The 23,229-nt window shown below is 49.3% G+C and overlaps 1 protein-coding gene across 1 annotated transcript in view; it reads left to right on the top strand.

Moving 5' to 3' along the window:
- Positions 1–23,229, top strand: part of IQCA1 (IQ motif containing with AAA domain 1) — a 153,879-nt gene that overhangs the window by 29,519 nt on the left and 101,131 nt on the right. The window contains exon 6 of the mRNA XM_047085902.1: positions 5,329–5,534. Coding sequence (XP_046941858.1) covers positions 5,329–5,534 — 206 coding nt within the window. The remainder of the gene's footprint in view (positions 1–5,328; positions 5,535–23,229) is intronic.

The following is a 23,229-nucleotide window of genomic DNA, read 5'->3' on the forward strand; positions in this document are numbered from 1 at the left end:
ATGGACCGTGGAGTCCTATTTCCCCGCAAACCCGGGAAGCATCATCAGATGTCCTATGTTTACGGCAACATCAATTATTAATATGTATATTTTTGCTGACAGAGGACCTTGCTATAAACGTAGGTTTCGCTATGCGGTTCCGGGTCATTAACTGTGGAAAGCTTGTAAATATAATGGTTTATTCACATGGGAAGCCTTCATTAAGATGCATTATTCTACAGCTGATGTATTTCAATATATACTATATTATCATGTTCTCTATTTCCCTTTAATATTTGTAATTTATTTTTAAATGAGTTGCTGTTTATGCGGTGAGTTAACAAATTTGAATTCCATATGACCAAAGTTGCTAACGAGGAAAAGATATCTTAGCCCAAAGGAAAAGCTGCTCATTAACATAGGACCTAAATATATTATAACCTTTAAATTCAAAAGCAACTAGAGAAAGAAGCTGCAAATGACCCCAAATGTATTTTTCGTCAGAGAAAGTCTATATCAAGAAACATGCATGAATACACACGTATTAACGGCACAGCATGGTGTCACGGGAGGAACACAGAACGGAAGGAATCGGGAAACCCTACTACCAGCTTCTTCGTTAATGTAGAACGACTTGGGAGAGCCACTTAGGTATGATCCTCAGGGTCCTCGTCTGTTCAGTGGGATAGTCACTTCCTCGTATCTGCCTCCAAAATAGACGTGGACGCCAGTCAGGGAACGTAGAGGAAGAACGCTCAGGACGGAGTGCATACCACTGGGGTTGTTGCAAAACTCCAGTGAGAGCTGAGAAATTTCTCTGCTTTGCTCAAAGATCATGCAAGTGTAAGGAAGTTGGCTGAACGCTTCGCAGAGTTCTGGAGCTATTGCCAAGACCCAAATCAGAGTCACCTCCTCAATGTTTCATTTTTAGAGACAAAAGGGAAAAAGACGAGCTAAAAATATATTTTGCATGTGTACATCTATGAAAGAAATCTGCTGTAAATTACCATAAGAACAATGTAAGGGAGGGTGAAGCAAGACCCTATGATTGGCTGATAGAGAATCAGAAAATTAACGCAAGACTTCGAAACAATTTTACACATTCATCGCAGACAAAAAAAAATTGGGGTACAGATCTATTTTGACCTCTTCACGGACACCGTGAACTTAAAATAGTCATTGAAGTGGGGCACCTGGGTGGCTCAGTCGGTTGAGCGTCTGACTTCGGCTCAGGTCATGATCTCACAGCTCGTGGGTTCAAGCCCCACGTCCGGCTCTGTGCTGACAGCTCGGAGCCTGGAGCCTGCTTCGGATTCTGTGTCTCCCTCTCTCTCTGCCCCTAACCCACTCGCATTCTGTCTCTGTCTCTCTCAGAAATAAATAAACATTAAAAAAAATTTTTTTTAATAGTCATTGAAGAGATCAGGTAAAAATATGTGAATTGTAAGATTCTACTTCATACATTGAAAATGTACATACTAGGAATAAAAAATATCACCTGGAAAATACAAGAATTGGGTACTTTTTAAAATGATTAAATAAAGGAAATTTCTATCTGTTTTGGCACAAGATACAGAATGTAGAGTCAGGCATTTGAGCACATGCATAGCAAGGAAATTTAGATCATTTGTTTTCAACGTTGTTCTTTAAAGTGATCCTGTGATTTTCATTCTAGATTCACTTATAAAGTGGTTTTGGGTTTTTTTTTTTCCTACCATAAAAGTGTGTTTTCATTATACTTAACTCAGACAATTGGATTATTTCCTTAGACTTTTCAATGCATATTTTTAAAGTGTTATATGTGTAATTTTTTTCATCTTTTTTCACTGACTTTGTGTTAAGTGGGTGCTGTATTCTAACAGCATCTTGATTGTATTTCTAGTTGACAAATCACTCCCAGAGGTTCACAGGTATTTCTCAGAGATTGTGTGTGTGTGTGTGTGTGTGTGTGTGTGCACATGCATGCACACTTATGTGCATACGTGTTACAATTAACTATTTCACCCATTTGGAGCTTGTTTTAGTATATAGCATCAATTGAGTGTTTAAGATTATGTTTTTCCAACTAATTAATTTAAATTTGTAATGTTGTTAATGTCTTTTGTAAACAAGGCGAAATTTTGTTCTGTGTTTGAATTTTATCCTGTATTTGTTTCGAAGCTTCTGAAATGAACTTCGATGTTTTTCTCTTACCCCTGAAATTTTCTTTATATGGTAGCCCCCTAGCACTCCTGGGTTTCACACACTTAGACGTCGGTGCACCTGCTGACATGGCGGCGGCCACAGTAAATGCACCGAGGGCTCACGTGATGCCAGGTGCTGTAGCAGGATCTCACATAGAGCGCTTCACTCAGTCTTCGCAGTGTGGTACTGTTGCCATTAAAGAGGAGGAAACTAAACCTTAACAGTGTCAATGCCTTTTACAAACTCCTAGAGGCAGCAAATGGCTGAGCCTCAACTTACATCCAGGCTTCTGTCCCAAACCCCATACCATGACTTTGGGTCAGACAAGCCAGGGATTGCTTGTTTCCTACCTCTCCCATTTGCCAGCTGTGTGAATTTGGGAAAGTTAATTAGCCTCTGTGGTTCGTTTCTTATATGATAAAAATACCCGCCTGGCCGGATTATTGTAAGGGTTGAGGGATTCCTTCTGTAGAGTGAGGGTGTACTCATTCAGGAAATGATACGTGCGTCGTCTTCTGTGATGCTTCTTTTAAACAGCCCTTCCTCATCCTTCCCCTCCCCCTCCTCCTCCTCCCCCTCCTCCTTCTCTGTCATCATTTTAGGCTTTGCAGGCCAGACAATCTCTGCCACAAACCATCTAACATTGTCCTTGTAGTACGAAAGCAGCCACAGACAATATGTAAATAAATGGGCTCGGCTGTGATCCAGGATAACTTTACTCACAAAAACATGCATTTGAGCCAGGTTTGACCTGCGGGCTACAGGTTACCAAACCCTGGCCTGGATAGTTATCAGAATCACCTGAAGATTTTCCAAAACTACTAGTTTCTTGATTCTTCCTCACTCCCAGGATTAAACTGGGAATCTGTTTTTTTTGTTTGTTTTAAGCTCTCCAGGATTTTGAAGAAAAAAAGAAAATGTGGATAAATAAGTCACCAGTAGATTTGAGGATATGTTGCCTCTAAAAGAACTTCCCCAGGGACATCTGGGTGGCTCCATCGGTTAAGCATCCAACTTTGGCTAAGGTCATGATCTCACGGTTCGTGCGTTCGAGCCCCATGTCCGGCTCTGTGCTGACAGCCTGGAGCCTGCTTGGGATTCTCTCTCTCTACTTCTCTCTCTCCTCTCTCCCTCTCTCTCCCTCCCTCCCTCCCTCCCCTGATGCTCTCTCTCTCTAAATAAGTAAACTTTTTAAAAAATTATAAATAAATCCAAATTAATCAATGGACATAACTGAAAATCAAATTCGTTCTGGAAGATAATGTTCAGGAAACCTCCTATAACACAGCGCAAATAGATAAAGGAGAAATGGAACATACAGGAGAAAAGTTCAGCCTAGCAGAAGATAAATCTGGTGGCCTGGCAATTTTATCTAACATTTATTGCAGAGAGAGAAATGGGGGAAGAGGCAATAATAGCAGGGAAATTTTCAGAGTCGAAGACACAACTTTTTATAGTGAATAGACCCACCAAATGGAGAGTGTGATGAATGAGTAAGTGTCCACGCCTGGGCGCATTTTGATAAACGTTCAGAGCTCCAAAGGTAAAGCAGGAGGGAGAAGAGCTTATGTACGAGGAACATCCGTGTCCGACAAGCCAGTCACGGGCGGCTCTGCGTGCTGGAAGTTTCCTCCAAGGACACTGCCAAAGGTGGGAGGGACCCCAGGAAACACCTCCAAAGTGCAAGGACTTAGCAGATTCACGGCTCATGGGCGTGTTTCAGCAAAATGAAAACAGAACACAAGAAAAAAGAGTAAACAGACAAATCAGAGCAACTTCTGCTTCAACTTCGGGAGCATTTGCTCATTTCCACAGTGTAAATATCCCCGTCGCCCATTCAAGCCGCTAACCGATACAACGCAGTTGGGAAGATGGGTGCCGTGGCACGCTTCAGGTAATGTTTTCACCGTGGAGCTAGGGCAGATATACACAATGCCGAGAGCGCAGATGATATAGTAACACCCAGTCAGATCATTAGGAAGTGATGAGTTTTGAGTATTGAGGACTTCGTAACATAATTTACTTAATTGTAAGTTTATAGAAATTAGCATTCTAAAATGCTCACAATGAACAAAGCATTTAACAGCCAGCTTGCAAAATTCTAGAAAATGGGTCAGTTGGATCTCATGAGCCGTCGTGGGCTGGCTCCAGCTGACCACTGAGTGTGCCCTTTATCTGCTCTCTGGCCTGGGCTGACTCTCTGAACTGCTTAGAGCTCAGATCCTCTATCTGTGAAGGAAGCAGAGCTTCAGGGATATGATTCCAGGTACAACTGCCCTGTGGCGTCTTCCTTCTCCAAGTCCCTTTTTGGTCCGAAACTTCCATCCAAACCCATGTTGCAAAACGTCGTTAGGTCGGCTGGCATTGTTCCCTACCGTGTCATCCATTACTCCTGTCTTGCCAATTCCATTTTAGAGGATCCTAAAGAACAGGAATTGTGTCTCAAAGTGATTTGGTTTTTTTTACGTAAGTGCTGCACCCAACGAGATGCTTGAACTCACGACCCTGAGATCAGGAGTCACATCCCCTATGGACTGAGCCAGCCAGGCTCCCCTCAAGGTGATTGTGTATTTTCTCTCACCACCACCCCACAGATGTTGGAGCAGTGCTGAGCATTTGATTGGTACTCCCTAGCCGGACTTCTGTTGACTTGCTAACCAGCAGATTTTAAGGTAGAACATTGTACCAACAAGATGTAATATCCGGGTGAATGTCCAGAGTCAGCTGAGAATTTCCTCCCTGGGAGGTCTTTAACAACGGAAGGGATGCTTGCAGAGTTGGTTTGGGGGTAGGTTTTCTTGCAATTGGAGCACCCAAACTTTCCACTTGCTTCAAATACTTTCTTCCTCTATAATCCTTGCTGTCCCATTAACCAAGATTTGGAGACATGTGACTTTCCATAGTGTGAACAGTTTTTTGTCGTATTTATTGAATATGCTTTCTTTCCAGCTAACCGCCCCCCAGCTGCCAGATGGTATGGAGTGATCCCCATCTTTCCTCCCCACGGTGGTGAATCACTTCTTAAGACCCGCCCGCCAGCCATGATTCTTTCGTTCTGTGTGCCTGTCTTGTATGCCTTGATAAGACGCCACCAGAGACATCAATATATTTCACGAGTGTCTGGTGTTCTTTGGCATGAGAACCTTTATGATCTTGTGTTTTCAGAATCCACCGCCCCTGTTTAATGAAGTCAGTGCCACCATAATCCAGGCTGAAAAGGTGACCTCCCTGAGGAATGAGGTGCAGATAAAGCATGAAGAGAAATACAGAGAAGCCTTGGTCACAATCAAGGATGATCTGAAATTAATAGAAGGTCCAGATATCAAGGAGAACCTTCAAGACCAGATTCGGCATTGGTTCATCGAATGCAGGTAAGCGCGAGCGGCCCGGGGATGTGTCCCGATGGTCTCTTCTGTAGGGGTTGAGGTTCTTGTATGTTTTTAAGCACAGAAGCATGTCCTTGTAGATAGACTCATGGGTTTTTTTTTTTTTAAGTTTATTTATTTTGAGAGACAGAGCAGAGAAGGGGCAGAGAGAGAGGGAGAGAGAAAAATCCCACGCAGGCGCTATGCTGTCAGCATGCAGGGCTCGAACCCACAAACCCTGAGATCACGACCTGAGCTGAAACCAAGAGTTGGACAGTTAACCGACTGAGCCTCCCAGGCCCCCCCTGATTCATGGAGTTTTAAGCTTCATTTTAGAAAGTGGAATGTCAGGGCTAAGAATTCAGGAACGAACTTTTTTTTCTTTTAATGAGATTGCTTTTTGTGCTGGTGTTTTGGGTTTTGTTTTGTTTTTTTAATAAGGTCCATATGGTACTTTTGTGACCACATGGAATTGAACGTCATGGGTAGATGACACAGCCCCACGTTGGTGGACTTCCTGGGCCACGTCTGGCTGGAAGCCGAGGGATCCAGTCACAAGCAGGTCCTGGGATCTGGCCAGCCCGTCTCCTTGTATGAGCTTGGGATTCTCAGTCACAGCCCTTCTCTGTCAGAATTCTGTGAGGCAACTGCTGCATCGGTGACCTGACACCGGGGCCCTAGGCCTCCTTGAAATGCTGGGTGGGTAGCAGCTCTGGGGACCAGGCCCCAGGGTCTGCGTGAAGGGTCCTCTTTAATGCCCTTGCGTGAAACGTTAACTGACTTAAAGCTTGCTTTACGAAAGAGGGTTTTTGAAACGTATTCGTTTTTAGAGAATCACACGTGGCTAGGACAGACACTCGTGGAGCACAGAAGTTTCCACACAGCGGAACAAACACGTTGCAGGCAGCCTAATTCGAGCAGTTTTAAAATCTGTTTTATTTCAAGGCGGGGGGTGGGGGTGGAGAAAAAGAGGGCAGATTGTAGTGCTCCGTCCCAGGAGCCGCGGAGGCCAGACTTGGCCGTTTGTTTCCTTTACGGGGAGCTGTGCCGCATCGTACCGGGTTCAGAGACGCTCAGACACCAACTTTGGTTGGCTTCTCAGAACCGGAGACTTTGTTGACAATAGAGAATCCCGTTAAAAGGTATTTATGTCTCCGCCTCTGAGATGACCTCCAGCGACTTCACCTCTTGTTGCCATAATGTCCTTCCCTTGACTGTGATGTAGACCTGTAACTCGCTTCTGAAGGAAGAACAGAGCCACAGTGATGGGGTGTCACTGCCTTCCTGCCTGCCTCTCTTGCCCTCTCTCTGGCTCTCTCCCTCGCTGCCCTGAGAGAAGTCAGCGGCCACGTTGTGTGCTAGTCCCACACGGGAAGGAACGCAGGGCCTCGATCCAGCAGCCGGGGAAGAACCAACTTCCGTCACAGCCACGTGATGACCGTGGACGTGGATTCTCCCCCAGAGAGCCTTCAGATGAGACCACACCCGTGGTTTGCAGCCTGGTGGCAGACCTGGAGGCAGAGGCACCCAGGGCAGCCACGTCTGGTCCCCTCCCCACAGAAACAGCGACGACATAAACGCGCATCTAAGTTCTGACGTAACATGTTCTGCGGCACCAGATATCACACGTACATCAAGGTCTAGAGATACGCGGCCGTCGTAAACTACTTGTGTTACATTTGTATGGCATTCTGATAGTTTCCTCAACACTTAAATTTCATAACAAACTTTCTTCAAAGAAAGCAATTCAGGGGCGCCTGAATGGCCCGGCCAGTTAAGCGTCCAACTCTTCACTTTGGCCCAGGTAACGATCTCATGATTTGTGAGTTCGAGCCCCGTGTCAAGGTCTGTGCTGACAGTGCGGAGCCTGCTTGGGATCCTCTCCCTCTCCTATCTCTCTGTGCCTCTCTCTCTCTCTCTCTCGCTCTCTCTCCCTCTCTCTGTCTCAAAATAAATTTAAAAACTTTAAAAAAGTTTTTTTAAAGAAAGCAATTCAGTGGGGTGCCTGGATGGCTCAGTCACTTAAGCATCCGACTCTTAACTTCAGCTCAGGTCATGATCTCCTGTTTCGTGAGTTCAAGCCCCTCATTGGGCTCTGCACTGACAGTACGGAGCCTGCTTGAGATTCTCCCTCCCTGTCTCTCTCTCTCTGCCCCTCCCTCCTTCTCTCCCTCCCTAACTCTCTATCTCCCTCAAAATAAATAAATAATTCTTAAAATTATTTTAATGCTCGAGGCGCCTGGGTGGCTCAGTCAGCTGAGTGTCCAACTTCGGCTCAGGTCATGATTTTGCAGTTTGTAAGTTTGAGCCCCACGTTGGGCTCATTGACCTCGGCACAGAGCCCACTTCAGATCCTCTGTCCCTCCCTCTCTGCCCCTCCCCCACTCGCACTCTCTCCCTCAAAAATAAAGCATTTTTTTAATTTTTTATATATTTTTTAAGGTTTATTTATTTTTGACAGAGAGAGAGAGAGAGAGAGAGAGTGTGTGTAAGCGTGAGCTAGGGAGGGGCAGAGAGAGAGGGAGACACAGAATCCAAAGCAAGCTCCAAGCTCCGAGCTGTCAGCACAGAGCCTGACCGGGGCTCGAACTCGTGAACCGTGAGATCATGACCTGAGCCAAAGTTGGACACTTAACCGCCTGAGCCACCCAGGCGCCCCAAGCATTTTTTAAAACAAAGGAAGCAATTAATTGATTTTGATTGCGAAGCTCTGTCCTTTATTATAGAAATACAATTTGGGGAGCCTGGGTGTCTCACTCAGTTAAGCAGCCGACTTCAGCTCAGGTCATGATCTCACAGTTCGTGGGTTCGAGCCCCGCGTCAGGCTCTGTGCTGACAGCCCGGAGCCTGGAGCCGGCTTCGGATTCTGTGTCTCCCTCTCTCTCTCTCTCTCTGCCCCTCTCCCACTCACACTCTGTCTGTCTCTCAAAAATGAATAGAAATACAATTTGAAAATGCTGATGATTTTAAAAATTCAAAATTGAATAAATTTGTGAACTTGTCTTTTTATACCTTATTGACCAAGGCTACGTTATAGCAAACTGGGGCATTTTCAGTGAAAGCATATTTAAAGTGCGGAGTTCGAGGCTGTGTTAATTCTGTGCCAGTAATGATCATAAAGAAGTGAATACAGCTATTAACAGAGGGTGGCATATATGTGCACCTATGCTCTCCTTTCTTTATCGGGCTCCCTCCTTACTCTCCATTCTGGTGATGGTTTCATGGGCATATGTAGAGCCCAGACCTCTCAAACTGTACGCTTAAGGGACAGTTTGTCATGTATCAATTATACGTCAGTAAAGCTGTTAAAAATGTAATGGCATTCCATCAGCAGAGATACCAGTGTTTTCAGTCCTTAAAAAAGGCATGTTTTTCTGTTCTCCAAATAGCAAAGCCCAGTATTCCCGTCTCTAACCTCGCCCTCGGACCGCCCCGTCTCCTGCACACAGTCTAAGAAAAGCTTAAATTTGCCGGTTGTGGGTGACTCCGAGCCTTCCGGTTTAACAGAGCGTCTTTCGGGCTGTTTTGAGTACATTTGGAGCCCGTCCAAATGCCTATCAAGAATGCTTTCCCACTTCTCTTCCCCTTAGGGCACCTGACCACGAAGGGAAGCTCAACCCTCATGCTGACAGTTAGGGGCCGGACGAGTGTGACAGCATCTGGGCACATGCTATGGTCAGCGCTGTCACCTGTCCCATAGGCTTGCAGCGTAGTCATCTGGTCCAACGAGGAATGACCACCCACTTGGTCCCCGGGACTTCCTTCCGCAGCCTGTGGTTTCTGCCACGCACCCCCGATCGCTAGGCACCTGCAATCCTGGCCTCTCATTTCTGAGCGTGGCCTCGCTGGGATGCCGCTTCTCTTGGGAACTCCGTGTCCCCCCGGAGCACGAGTGGTGTCCTGCCCAAGCCTCAGGGCCCGGACAGGCTCCTTCGGACCCTCACCCACCGAGGCCCCTCACCCACCGAGGCCCCTCCTCCTCGCTGCCATCCAACCCCCTCCAACCCCCTCCAACCAAGCTGCCCGGGGAGGGAAGACAGGCACCACTCAGATGTTCCCAGATTCTCTTCAGCCACCTGCTGGGATCTCCACGTTGGCCCCCCTCCTTCATGGAGACCCTTAAAGGGTGAGCCTCAAGGACTCAGGCGGTGTCCCCACTCATGCACCTTCTCCTGCTTCCTCCCGCCCTTCCCCTCTGCCTCACTAGCTTCTCCTTTGGGCCGAGACTCCACGAAACCCTCCCTGAGGGGTCTCCCTTCAAAGTTCCTCCTTGTCTCCTGCTTGAGCTCTGCTTAGCCCCACACCCACCATCCCCGCCCCTGACGGCTGGCAGGACGACTAAGAACACAGACTGGAGATGGCTGTGCAGCCTTGAGTCCTCGTCTCCGTGGGTCAGTTTCCTCATCTGTGATATGAGGACAAGACTCACACCTACTTCGAGGGGCCGTTTAGAGACGCGGGGCGCCGAGACCTGGACGTCAGGTCATTACTGCTTCTCCCGTCCTGTGACCACCTGCTCGCTCACATGCCCCTCCACCAACCACCGGGCGAGCCCCGTCAGGACCTGCCTGGCGCTGAGCAGGGAGCGGTGTATGAATTCCACGTGGAAGAGGTGAATTGTGCAGGTGATGGGATCGCCGGGCTCCGTGCTTGGCCAATTACACAATTGTGCCCGGAGCAACTACACTTGGGATGGTTCTGTGCCATTGTGCACATTTGGGTAGAAAGGCATAACTTCAGAAGAATTGAGTCTTTGGGTGATATCATGTTGGTTTATAATTAGAATCCTTTTGGGGCGCCTGGGTGACTCAGTCGGTTAAGGGTCCGACTTCGGCCCAGGTCGTGATCTCAGGGTCCGTGAGTTCGAGCCCCGCGTCGGGCTCTGTGCCGACAGCTCAGAGCCTGGAGCCTGTTTCAGATTCTGTGTCTCCCTCTGTCTCTGACCCTCCACCGTTCATGCTCTCTCTCTGTCTCAAAAATAGATAAACGTTAAAAAAATTTTTTTAATCAGAATCCCTTTTTTTTTTTAATAAATAAAGGGGGGAAGGGCCCTTCCATTGTTCCCAGGGACAGGGGCTCCTCTGGAGACCCAGCCCTCACTGGCCAGTCCTTGAGAGCAGTTCACCCGGGTGTCACTGGCCTGACAGTTTGGAGACCGAGTTAGGGTCCCACGGGTATGGGGAGCATCACTCCCAAAGACATAAAGACTCCTCTTTTTGAAGTAACGTAAGGTCAAGGGCAAATTTATTTTCCTAATCGGATTACATTTAACTGATTGACTTTGATAAAAATCCTTTTCCTTGCTTTTTTAAATCAAAGACAAATAAAAAGCAAATATTGTCTTTTGAAACATGAAACATGACCCATCCCCAAGCAAAATTCCAACAGGACACAAAATGACAACTTGAAAAATTACCAGAAGTTACGGTTTATATATACGCCCACGATTTGGAATACGTATTCGGAGCTCATTTCATCAATACTTACAGCTGCCAAGTTATACTAGGATCTGTTTTTTCACTCAGTTTTCACATTACTTTAAAGGAATCCTGTTTTTCCAACGTTAAAAGTGACACATGCTTGTGTAGAAAATGTGCGAGGTGGGGAGGGGCTTAAAGAGGAAGATTAAGATTGTTCCTGATCCCAGCTCGCCAAGGTCGCCACTGTAAAAGTTCTCCCTAAATCTCCTTGCGTCTTTTTCTCTCACACGTGGACTTAATTTCAATTTTACGAATCTTTTTAAATTTTTTAAAAGGGAACATTGGGTTTTCCCACGTCCTTAAGATATTTGCCAGAAGATGTTTTTATTTTTATTTTTTTTTAATTTTTTTTTTTTCCAACGTTATTTATTTTTGGGACAGAGAGAGACAGAGCATGAACGGGGGAGGGGCAGAGAGAGAGGGAGACACAGAATCGGAAACAGGCTCCAGGCTCTGAGCCGTCAGCCCAGAGCCCGACGCGGGGCTCGAACGCACGGACCGCGAGATCGTGACCCGGCTGAAGTCGGACGCTTAACCGACTGCGCCACCCAGGCGCCCCCAGAAGATGTTTTTAGTGCTTGGTTAGCCTTCTGTGAGGTGGGCACACTAGTGAATGCATAGATTATTACCTTTTTAATCTTTTGTCAAATTGATGAAAGAAAAGTGCTCTTGGTAATCTTTCCATTTGCACCTGTGTCATTAATGGGGGTGGGGGGTGGGGTGGGGTTGAAAACTGGGGTTTTCTCAGCAGCATCCTCTCTGTGAACCCCCCTGACTCGTATCCGTTTCTCTCTGTGACATCATCTTTTTAAGTGATTTTCTAAAATGTAGTCATGTGTGTTACTGATACTAAAGCTGTTTTGGATACATTATTGCAATAATGACTTCTGAGTTACCATTTGCCTTTGATTTTTTTAGCTGGCCTGTAAGAAAGCTAGAAAGAGAGAGGAGGAAAGACGGGGAAGGAGAGAAACGATAAATAATGCAGCCTTAAGAACCCACTGCTCATAGGGGCGCCTGAGTGGCTCAGTCGGTTAAGCGACCGACTTCGGCTCAGGTCATGATCTCACGGTTCGTGGGTTCGAGCCCCGCGTCGGGCTCTGTGCCAACAGCTCGGAGCCTGGAGCCTGCTTCGGATTCTGTGTCTCCCTCTCTCTCTGCCCCTCCCCTGCTCGTGTTCTGTCTGCCTCTCAATAACAAATAAATGTTAAAAAAAAAAAAAAAAAAGAAAGAAAGACAGAAAGATCCCACTGCTCACTTTCTGTGCCCCGGGCGCCCCTGAGCCCCACCCTGGCCACCTGCACGAGGCGGTCACCACCCCTGCTGCCTGGGGTTGTTGTGGGGGTTAATGAGGCAGCACAGAGGCAATACCGGGGCCCCAGAGTTACGGATTTTTTTGGTGTTTTTGTATTTCATAAGATTTTCTCCAAGTAGTATTTTCTACTGTTATTAGTTGTATATTTTGCTTACTGATTTATTGTTTTATTACTGAAGTACGGTGGACATAGAACGCTATGTTAGTTTGCTGTGCAACACAGCGATGCCACAAGTCTGTACATTATACAGCGCTCGCCACAGGTGCGGTCCCCATCTGTCACCACCCAGCGTTGTTACAATATTACTCACTGTGTTCTCCGTGCTGTTAGTCGTATATTTTATGTAATTTGCACCATTAGCTAAGTGAACTCTCAGGTTATTTCCAGCAGCCCTTTGCTTGACTCTCTTGGATTTTCTTGGATACGGAGTCATGGGAACAACGTGGCTACTACTGTCTCCCCATCCCCCACAGTTACTCTTTTGGCTCCTTCCCCTCCCGGTGAAGCAGGGGGGAGGGTTCACCTTGATGCCCGCTCCTGTGCTGTGTTTCCCTTCGCTTCACACTTGGGCTCCAGGAGCCGAGAATCTTCTGGAAACAGAGCCAGTTGTGTTTATAGTCCTCTGTGCAGGCTGAACCATTCGAAATGGCAGTTTTTGGCAAATATCGCAATCTTGGAAACACGGGCTCAGCTGGCGGGTGCTTTGGTTGTTCATCCAGGGAACACGGCTTCCTCCACCTAACCCTCAGTCCTGCCCCCAGAGCCCTTGCCCTTGTGAGCGCTCCTTGCCCTAACGCACCACTGGCCTCCCTTGTAATTAGAACCGTTTGGTGACTGGGTACCTAAGGTGTGTTATTCATCTGAAATGATAATAACAACAAACAGAGGCTGCCAGTTATCGAGCGTCTGTTCAGTATTGGGAATTCTCAATACTTTACACACTAACTCATTTAACCCTTGCATGAACCTGCCATTGCTTCTGTGGCAAATGATCACAACCACGGTGGCTTAAACCGGTACGAGTTTATTTTCTCCCGCTTCTGGAAATCGGACGTGTGAAATCAAGGGGTGCGCGGTGCGCCATCCGGAAGCCCCAGGGAGAGTCTGTTTCTCAGCCTCCCTTGCTGCCTCTGGAGGCGGCTGGCATTTCTTGGCTTGTGGCTCCGTCCCTTCTCTGCTGTGCCATCTCACCGCCCCCACCTCTCCCCCGGGTGCGTAATCTCCCCGCGCTCCTCTGTCCTGAGAACACCTTTGATTGCGTAGCTGGGATCATCTCCCTGTCTCACATCCTTGATTCAGTCACACTTACGGAGCCCCTTTTTCGCTATAAGATAACATTCACAGGCTTCAGGGATCAGGACCCAGTATCTTTGGGAACCGTGACTCAGCCGACCACAGCCCTCAACGGCTGTGAGATAAGCACTCTGCTTTGCGTCCACCCGTGACTTTCGTGATGAAGGACAGAACGCACCTTGGGTCCCTCGAGACCAGCGCTGTCCCGCCGGCCCTCCTGCAGTGCTGGAGACGGCCTGGATCCCCGCGTTCCAGGGCGGTGGCCGCAAGCCGCACATGGCTCTTGAGCACGTGCAGGGTAGTTAATTTTATTATTCTAATAATTTTATTTATTCTAATACATTCAGATTTGGGGTTTGGATCTCCACATGTCACGATTATGATAATAATAGGGAATCTGGAAGAGTATAAATTAGGTAGCCTTACCCCGCTATTCAAGCCAACACACAATCAGAAGGGATGAGTAAGAGAAGAGGTCTTGGGGGCTTGGGATGATCCCCATCCTCAGCAGGGTGAGCCAGGCCGGGAATGTGGTAGACACAGCCACTACCTTTTGGTCTTATTATGTGACGTTATCGATGATGTACACTTACATTACCCATGTATGCAGGAGTAGAGGTTATAGAGCCAAGCAGCATGGGTGCAAATCCCAGCTATGGCACTTACATGCTGTGTGACCTTGAGCCACTCACTTAACCTCTCTGTGCTTCCGTTTCCTCATCTTAAAATGCTATTCATAGCCCCTACCTCGCAGGCAGGATAACACGGATGAATACATATGGAATCCTTGCGACATTGTGTGGCACATGCTACCCCTGCCATAATTACTTCAAGCACAGAGGTAGGCCATCACTTTCCAGACACAAAATTTGCAGCTTTCATCCCGGGCTGCGGGACCTTTGTCGTCACAGCGGGAGGCGCCTTTTTGGGAAGCTCTAGAAAGAGAGCCTGGCCAGCGGCGGACCAGGGAGAGGCAGGGCTGCGAGGGCTGGAGTGGGGACGAGGCCAAGGGGGTAATGACAGGGCAGGCAAACACAAGTTAGACCGCGTGGGATGCACGTCAAGCCTCCAGGGCGTGGCGGTGACATGCCTGCCGAGCCCCAGCAAGTGCGCATTCTTTCTGGAAGAGGTCTTGGGATGCTTCGTTCTGGGGATTGTTTTATTTGTTTGCTTGTCTCCTTTTTAAAGTGAAGCTACAATTGAAATGCGGTAAAATCCTCCCTTTCGCGTACAGCTCCGCGAGTTAAGCCTGGTCGTTTGAAGGTATGTGGACCCAGAGAGACTCTTCTCTCGCCGCCCCCCCCCACCCTGGTTTCCACCAGTCGAGGCTCCGGGAACTCACCCTGGAGGGGACTCTAGAACTGGTGTGACCATACCCTCTGCCCAGCAGAGCCCGAGGCCACGAGCAGAAATTGGGAAAGTGAGTGTCCTGCCCACCCGGAGAGGGCAGTGCGGGTCTCTCCCACTCTGGCCTCCAGTGCTCCCCCCCGCCCCCAGATATCCTAAGCTCCTGGGCCCACACCGTCTTCCACCACGATTGACTCCTTCAGAAGCAAGTCCTCTCTGCCCAGCCCATGTGCCTCTCCTCTGTTCCTACAAGAGACACCACACCGGCTGCTTCCCACGGTTGCCCTTCTGAGATCCCAAGCCCTAGAAAGGCAGCAACAGTGGCTCCCTCGGGACCCATGGCTCATGGGGGGGTGGGGGGGGGGTGCTGGAATTCATACTCAGGTCTCCTTGTTTCTGATTCCTTCTCTTCCTTCTCCTCCGATTCACCTGCACGGAGAGCGCAGTGATGGTTCTGTGTAGGGAGGGGGGAGAAAGAGAGGCAGGAACCGTGGGACCCGAGAGACGTGGCGTGGCCCCACTTATTTCGCAGGATTCAGAGGGAGCTCAGAGAAGTAGGTTAAAGCCCGGCTGCTTGCTGGCGGAACTGAAACCCGGCTGTGTGAAACTTGCAGAAGCGCGAACACCTTGTAAAACCGGAGCTGGGTTCAGGGCAGGGGTTCGGAACTGGCGCCTCTGAGGACTTTTAAAGGCGTCCAAAGAGAAGCCGCTAGAGTGGGCACGGCAGATACGTCTGGGTAGTGGGACCACAGCTTCTTTTGTCCCTTCACACTCCAAGTGTCCCACCTGGAGCACACGTGCCCTTCAGATTGGAAGAAGTTTCCAGAGGGCGGCGAAACGGCGGGTCACACACAGGGGGGTGCGTCAGGGGCTCTTTGTTTGGAATTCTCTCTTCAGCAAATCCTCAGGGGCAGCCGTGGTCCCGAGAGGAGCTGTGAACACGTGTAGGTTACTCATAGCAGGAGGCGAACGACTGCCCTGCCACCTGTTTTGGTGGAAAATATGTTAGGTCGAGCACAGGGCGTGAGAAGAGGTGGGATGAGAAATTGAGCGCCTGGCATTGCCCACCGAGGCCTCGGGGACAGGTGCGCCCCCCATGTGACATCGTGTGTAATATGCCCGTCATCACGCTAAATCAAGTTAAGGGCACCCAGCAGCCAAGGGCACCCGCGGTCTGTCCAGGTGCTGAGTCATGTTGAAAGACGGGCCCTGAGGCTCTTTGGTGAAGGTGCGGCGGACAGAGTCCCTTCCGTGGACCACGGACACTCCAGCTTATATTCCCGGCCCCCACTGTGCCTGCCACTGTGCTGTCCTTCTCCGTCTGTCCCGCTAGACCGCAAGCTTCCGGCGGACACGGCCGTGATGTCTTCCTTTGGTCCTCTCCCGACCAAGCACAGGGCCTGGCATTCAGCAGGTGCAATACACCTGCGGAGCTGAGCTGAGCTAATAGGCAGAGAATGCCTGAAGGTCCAGCTAAATGTCACAGTTGAGATCGGGCCGGACCGCACTGCCTCGCAAGCTGGAGCCTGCCATCACCGTCAGCGGTGAAGTGCAACTGATGGTCTGCATTTTTTTTTTATTTTAATTACCTCCCACTCTTTCTACTTAATCATTTTGTACGTGTGATAAAGCCACTTAAGATGGGATCTACCCTCATAGCAAATGTTCAAGGATACAATGCAGCGTTTGCAACCACAAGCTGCGGGCTGAACGGCAGGTCTCTGGGGCTTGCTCGTCTGCAGAACCGAACTCTGTGCCCTTTGCCTAACCCCACCCCGTTTCTCCCTTATCCCCCGCCCATCCCTGACAACCTCCATTCTTCTCGCTGCTTCTATGAGCTTGACTATCTTAGGTCGCGCATGTAGGTGGAATTGTGTGCTCTTTGACCATCTGTGCATGGCTCATTTCACTCGGCAGACTGTCTTCCGGGTCCGTCCGTGTTGTTGCAAATGGTGGGACTTCCTTCTTCCTTCTGGCCGAATAATATTCTGTTGTATGTATATACCACCAATTCTTTTCTTAAGTTTATTTATTTATTTTTGAGAGAGAGAGAGAGAGAGAGAGGGAGGGAGCAAACAGGGGAGGGGGCAGAGAGAGGGAGAGAGAGAATCCTTAGCAGGCTCTGCGCTGTCAGCCCAGAGCCCAAGGTGGGGCTCCAACTCACGAACTGTGAGATCGCGACCGCAGCCGAAATCGAGAGTCGGGTGCTCAACCGACTGAGCCGCCCAGGCGCCCCGCCCCCCCTTCTTCATCCACATATCCCTTGACGGATATTTAGTCGGTTTCCATATCTTGACCTCTGTGAATAATGCTGCAGTGAACACGGGGGTGGGGAAGAAAAAAAAACTCACTTCCTCCCGTGTGCTTCTCCCCTACCACACACTGCTATCACCCTCACGAGCATTCGTTCACTGCTGACACCAGGGCTGTGGGTTTTCCACATGTGGGGGAATTTCCTCAGCACCAGCTGGGCGCCCCACAGTTCGGCGCAGTCCCCCGGTCACGGTGCCGGAGCCTGCAGGTTGGGGGCTCGGTCCTACAAGGCTCTTCCCCTGCAGGTGCCAGTCACAGGTCTCTGGTTCTGACCTCTATGTACTTCTGACTGATCAGCTATAAATTGGGGTTCCCAGGACTCCCCATTGGGTTCCATAATTTGCTAAAATGGCTCACAGAACTCCGGGGAACCCTGAGGTCTACTGGTCTATTATGAAAGGAGACAGATGAACGTCCGGATGGAAGAGACGTATGGGACAAGGGACCGGGGAAGGGACACCACTGCCCCCAGGACCTCCATGTGTTCACCGGAGGACCTCCAAACCCTGTGCTTTGAGGACTTCTGTGGAGGTTTCATCACAGAGGCACGATTGACCATTAACTCAATTTCCATCCCTTCTCCGCTTTCTGGAGAATAGACAGCGGGACTGAAAGTCCCGAGCCTCAAATCATGGCTCGGTCTTCCTCCTGACGAGCCCCCATTCAGCAGCCCCCCAGACATTGTTTCAGCAGAACAAAAGGCACTCCTGTCACCCAGAGATTTACGAGCCCTGTGCGAGGAACTGGGGTCAAAGATCAAATATTAGAACAAAGCATTCTCTTAGTGCTCTGATCAATTAGGAAATTACGAGGGTTTTACGAGTCCGTGCCAGGAACTGAGGGCAGAGAGCAATGTATAAACTTTCTATTATTTTAGTGTGCGTATAACCGTGCCGTCCTCAGCTCGTTTCCCAAAAGTGGGAACGTGTTTCACAATGGCCACACCAATTTACACTCCCACCAACAATGCACAAGGCCTCCTTTTTCTTGTTATTTTTCATCTCTGAATCCAGCCGTTCTGACAGGTGCGAGGTGCGATCTCACTGTGGTCCTGATTTGCATTTCCCTGATGATGAGTGATGTTGAGCATTTCTTCATGTACCTATCGCCCATCTGTAGGTCTCTGCTTGAGAAATGTCTATTCGGTTCCTTCACCCATTTTTTTTAAATCAGGGTATAAGTTTTTTAATATATATTGAGTTGTAGGAACGCCTCATATATTTTAGGTGTTAACCCTTTGTCAGACAGATGACTTGCAAACTCTTTCTCCCATTTTATTAGGTCGGCTTTCACGCTGTTGATTGTTTCCTTTGCTGCACAAAAGCCTTTTAACTTAATGTCATCCCCCTTGAATATTTTTGCTTTTGTTGCCTGCGTTTTTGGTGTAGAGTTTTGAGTTTCTAACAAGCTCCAAACGGATGCTGATGCTTCTGCTCCTGGGACGGTACTTTGAGTGGCTCTGGGCCAAAGTTACTGCCACCCTCTGCCTAGGGAAGGGGGATGTGTAGGGAGCCCCCGTAAGGAGTGGCAGAGCACCACTGAAAAAATTAACACCAAAATTATCCTGGGAATGTGAAAGCCCTCAGGTCTACTGACTCTCTATTACCCGGGAAAGTCAGACCACTTTGGGCTGTCTGCTTTATGGTGCGTGTAATACGTCATGACAGAGGACTGACTGTTCTTTGGATACAGAGCCTTTAGGTTTGTTGTAGCTAGCCCTTCATTTCTGTGTCTTATGGTGACATATGTCGACATGTATGTGTTGCTCCGGACAGAAATTATCCTGCCTTCATGCTTCATAAATTCGTATTTTCCGTTTGATCCAGTAAGGTCAGAGAACCTGCAGAATTAACCTTTGTGCCCTAAAGCTACCCTCTTCTGTAATGCATTCCATTGCTGTGTGTACATGGTTATTTCTTTTTAAAAGTAGCGCGTAAGAAATGAGTTTAAACCATGCATTTCTGTTCTGCTAACGTACACTCTTCCTCTCGTGACTACTTTCCCAGGCTTTCCGGATTCTTGAAATAGATAAGGGAATGTGGATGAACCATGGTCGGGGTTTTGAACCAGGAGCGTGTGAACAGAAACTGAGGGCAGCTATCCGAATGCGAAATCTCTCCATTCCTTCCTCAAGCGGTCTGCTCTTGCCCAGGTGTTTGTAAATACTCCTTTGCAAATATTTTTTTTTTTAAATTTTTTTTTTTTCAACGTTTATTTATTTTTGGGACAGAGAGAGACAGAGCATGAATGGGGGAGGGGCAGAGAGAGAGGGAGACACAGAACCGGAAACAGGCTCCAGGCTCCGAGCCGTCAGCCCAGAGCCCGACGCGGGGCTCGAACTCACGGACCGCGAGATCGTGACCTGGCTGAAGTCGGACGCTTAACCGACTGCGCCACCCAGGCGCCCCTCCTTTGCAAATATTTAAGACAGAAAGGTGCAAGGACGCCACGTGGGGTCATTTTGCCAATGGGAGAGTAACCAAAATCAGACTGATCCATCACGTGATCACCAACACGTTGTTTCTTTCGATAAAATACAAATGGGCAGGGGGTTGGGCAGGGAGACTCCTATAGGATTCAAGCACGAGCAAAGGGATTACTTCCGAATCAGGAAGGAAACTTCCGTCTTGAGTGATAACTGCTTGTAATATCCCACTAACAAGGAGAAACACCAGTGAATAAATCAGCTTTCGCGATGTGCCACTGTGCAACTGCACACCACTTTGTTCCCCCTCTCCTTTGAGAAACGGTGAGCCCCTCAGTTTCCCAAGGAGGGCCGTGGTAATTAGGCCCATGTGCAGCCAATTGCCTTTATTGAGTGTAAGTGAATTTATAGACAGCAAGTGACATTTTGGAGGCTTCTGTGCAGGGGTACAAGCTGCTTTCTTTAGAACACAGGAGAAATTTATGAGCCTGCTGACATTAATGGAGGTAACTGGATGACTGGGGGGGGGGGGGAGGAGTACCAGCCGGAAACCCCTCCACCCGTATATTTTTCATACTTGATGAAACACAGATAAATCTCTGTCCTGGGAGTCTGAAACGGTGGGACCCATTGAAGCACAGTGTCAGACCTCAAGGGAAATATTTATCATTTTCGTAGTTCTCCTTTCTAAATCACTGCAAACTAGCACTGGTCATTTTCCCGTTCGTGCAAGAATTGTTGACAATATGCATAAATTTTTAATAGGCCCTAACTTTACCAAAGGTTCTGCAAACCCCATTTGCTAGGCACGGGTGTTTTTCTCCTCAAGCTTCCTCAATAAAAGCACATAAAGTCAGATCGCTGCGTCAAGTATCTTTTTATAAGAAAGTAACATTAATCACGGAATAGATTCTGTAGGAAACTAGCGTTGCCTTTCGCCGCCAACTCCTGTCACGTATAAATCATAGAGCTTCTAGAGCTGAGAGGAACTTTAGAAATGGTCTAAGAGGCGCACCATGCTTGTTTTTAACAACCGAGTGGACAAACCCAGTTCAGCTACACCGTATGGCAGAACGAGCGAAACAGGTCCCCATAGTGATGGAGGTTTTGTCTCACGCCACACAGCTAATTAGCGGCTGTGGCCCCGACTTTCGTCATTTCCAGGAAAATACTATTTTCACGATACATCCAGCCACCAGATGCCTCTTTACTGGGTCCAAAGCTTTATTTTATGTTTTTATTACTGGGACCTAAACCAACAGTTGCTTCCCGTGACCTCCCAGCTCCGCGTGGCTTGCGCGTGGCTCCCTCAGTGGAGCCGAGCCCGTAGGCTCTGGAGCAGATCTGCGTGGACAAGTCACCGAAAACCTGGGTTTTCTCGTCCGAAAACCACTGACAATAACAGTACCTACCTCGTAAGACTGTTGGATGCGTTAGAAGAGTCAATGATATCAAGTTCTGAGCCCATGAGTGTTAATAGTTCCTTTGGGCCACCTGATGGTTCAGTCGGTTAAGCATCCTACTCTTGGTTTCAGCTCAGGTCATGATCTCGCGGTTCGTGAGTTCGAGCCCCGCGTCGGGCTCTGTGCTGACAGCTCGGAGCCTGGAGCCTGCTTCAACTTCTGTGTCTCTCTCTCTCTCTCTTCCCCTCCCCCGCTCATGCTCTGTCTCCCTCTCTCTTTTTCTCTCTCTCCCAAAAGTAAATAAACGTTAAAAATTTTTAAAATAATAATAGTAATTCCACTAGTATGGAAGGTTCATTGCAAATCATCTTGGTATGTTTACTGGATCGGGTTATCCAGAAATTACACTGCATTTTCAACCACCCTAGTTGGTCACATTCAAGGCGTTCAGGGTACAGGTGAGAAGCAGCAGCCGACGTAGGGAACACACCCGCCTGCTGAGGGCCGGGCAGTCCATCTTTTCCAGCTGGAAAGTCTGTCTGACTTGAAGCCTTCTCTGCTGGTTGCGTGAAATCATCCGCTTTGTCCAACAATCTGCCCCCCCCCCCGCTCCCGTCCGTGGAGGCTCACTTTGGTCAGGATGAGGTTACATCATACAAGTGGCTGTGCCATCATCTGACAAGAGAGGGAGAGTCCGGAGCTCGAAGAGCTGATAGGAGCCCCCCACGAGCTGCTCTCCCTCCTGTTCTCTCGCACTTCCTCACAAGCGGAGGCCCAGGGCCCAGGCCTGCGTTTCCGTCCCCTCCCTGTCTCCCTGGAACTCTCATCCGGCGTGTGGCTTTCCGCCCCATCCGAGCTGCGTTGACTCCCAAGTGTGAGTCCGCCGCCCGGAGAGACGTGGAGGTCCCGCCTGGTATCAGCTGGCTAGGGGACCTCTCAGGTCCGCGTGCCCAGAACCTCATCCCCTCAGAGCTGTCCCCACACGGCCTTTCGCACCCCAGCGGACGGAGAACCCACCCTGCCCGTCCCTGAGGCACGACCCTGACTCCTCTCCTTCTCTGAGCCCAAATTCCAGTCCGTCAGAAGATTCCATCGGCTTCACCTTCACAATATGCCCCAAACCCACCACGTCTAGGCCTCTGTCTTTGCTGCCACCGGGCCTGGTCTGAGCCGCGTCAGCCCTAACCTAGACTGCGTGGCCTCCTGACTCATTCCTGCGACCACCCTTGCTCTCCGAATCTGTCTCAACGTGATGACAGTGCATTTGCTCTTTAGCGCTGCATAACCGTATCAGTCTGGCTTACGGACTTGGTGGCTGGAAACCACAGCCACTGAGCGTCTCGCGGCTGCTGTGGATTCGGAGTCCGGGCTGAGCTGCGTCCTCTGGCCTGGGTCCCCTAGGGCTGCAGACGGGGTCACATCGGCTTCCAAGCTCCAGTGGCAGCTGGCGGCGTGCAGTTCCTGGGGGGCTGCCAGACCGAGGGCCCCAGGGCTTGCTGGCTGTTGGCCAGAGTCGCCCCCCGCTCTGTGGGGGGTGGGCCCCTGGGTCTGGCAACTTGCCTCATCCAAGCCAGCAAGGGAGGGAGTCTACAGACACGCGGAGCAATCAGAGAAGTGACATCCCGCCGTCTTGCTGTATTCCGTGGGTTACGAGCCAGCGGCCGGTCCGACCCACACTCAAGGGGAGGGAAACACACAAAGGTGTGAACACCGGGAGGCGGAGAACACAGGGACTACATACAGTCTGTCCACCACACAGAGGAAGGGTTGTCCTTTAAAATCCGAAGGCAGGTCATGACCCTGCAGTGGCTCCTTTGTCACTCTGGGGCTCACTGGCCCAGGCACCTGTTCCTCCCCAGGGCAGGTGCTGTGACCTCGTGGCAGGAGCCCCCTCCCTGGGAATTTTAGCTCCCAGACCTGCCCCAGGTGTGTGCTCTGCGGGGGCTTCCAACAGGATCTGGGGGAAGGGAAATTAGGGGCATGTGATTTGGGTGCTGGACCCTTAATCTGGAGGACTTTAAAAAAATTACATGCCGTGGGACGCCTGGGTGGCTCAGTCGGTGAAGCATCCGGTTAAGTTCAGGTCATGATCTCACATTTCGTGAGTTCGAGCCCCGCGTCAGG

The sequence above is a fragment of the Lynx rufus genome, unplaced genomic scaffold (assembly GCF_022079265.1).
Source record: "Lynx rufus isolate CCGP_SWC_20201006 ecotype Redwood Valley unplaced genomic scaffold, mLynRuf1.p SCAF_2, whole genome shotgun sequence".
Lineage (NCBI taxonomy): Eukaryota > Metazoa > Chordata > Mammalia > Carnivora > Felidae > Lynx > Lynx rufus.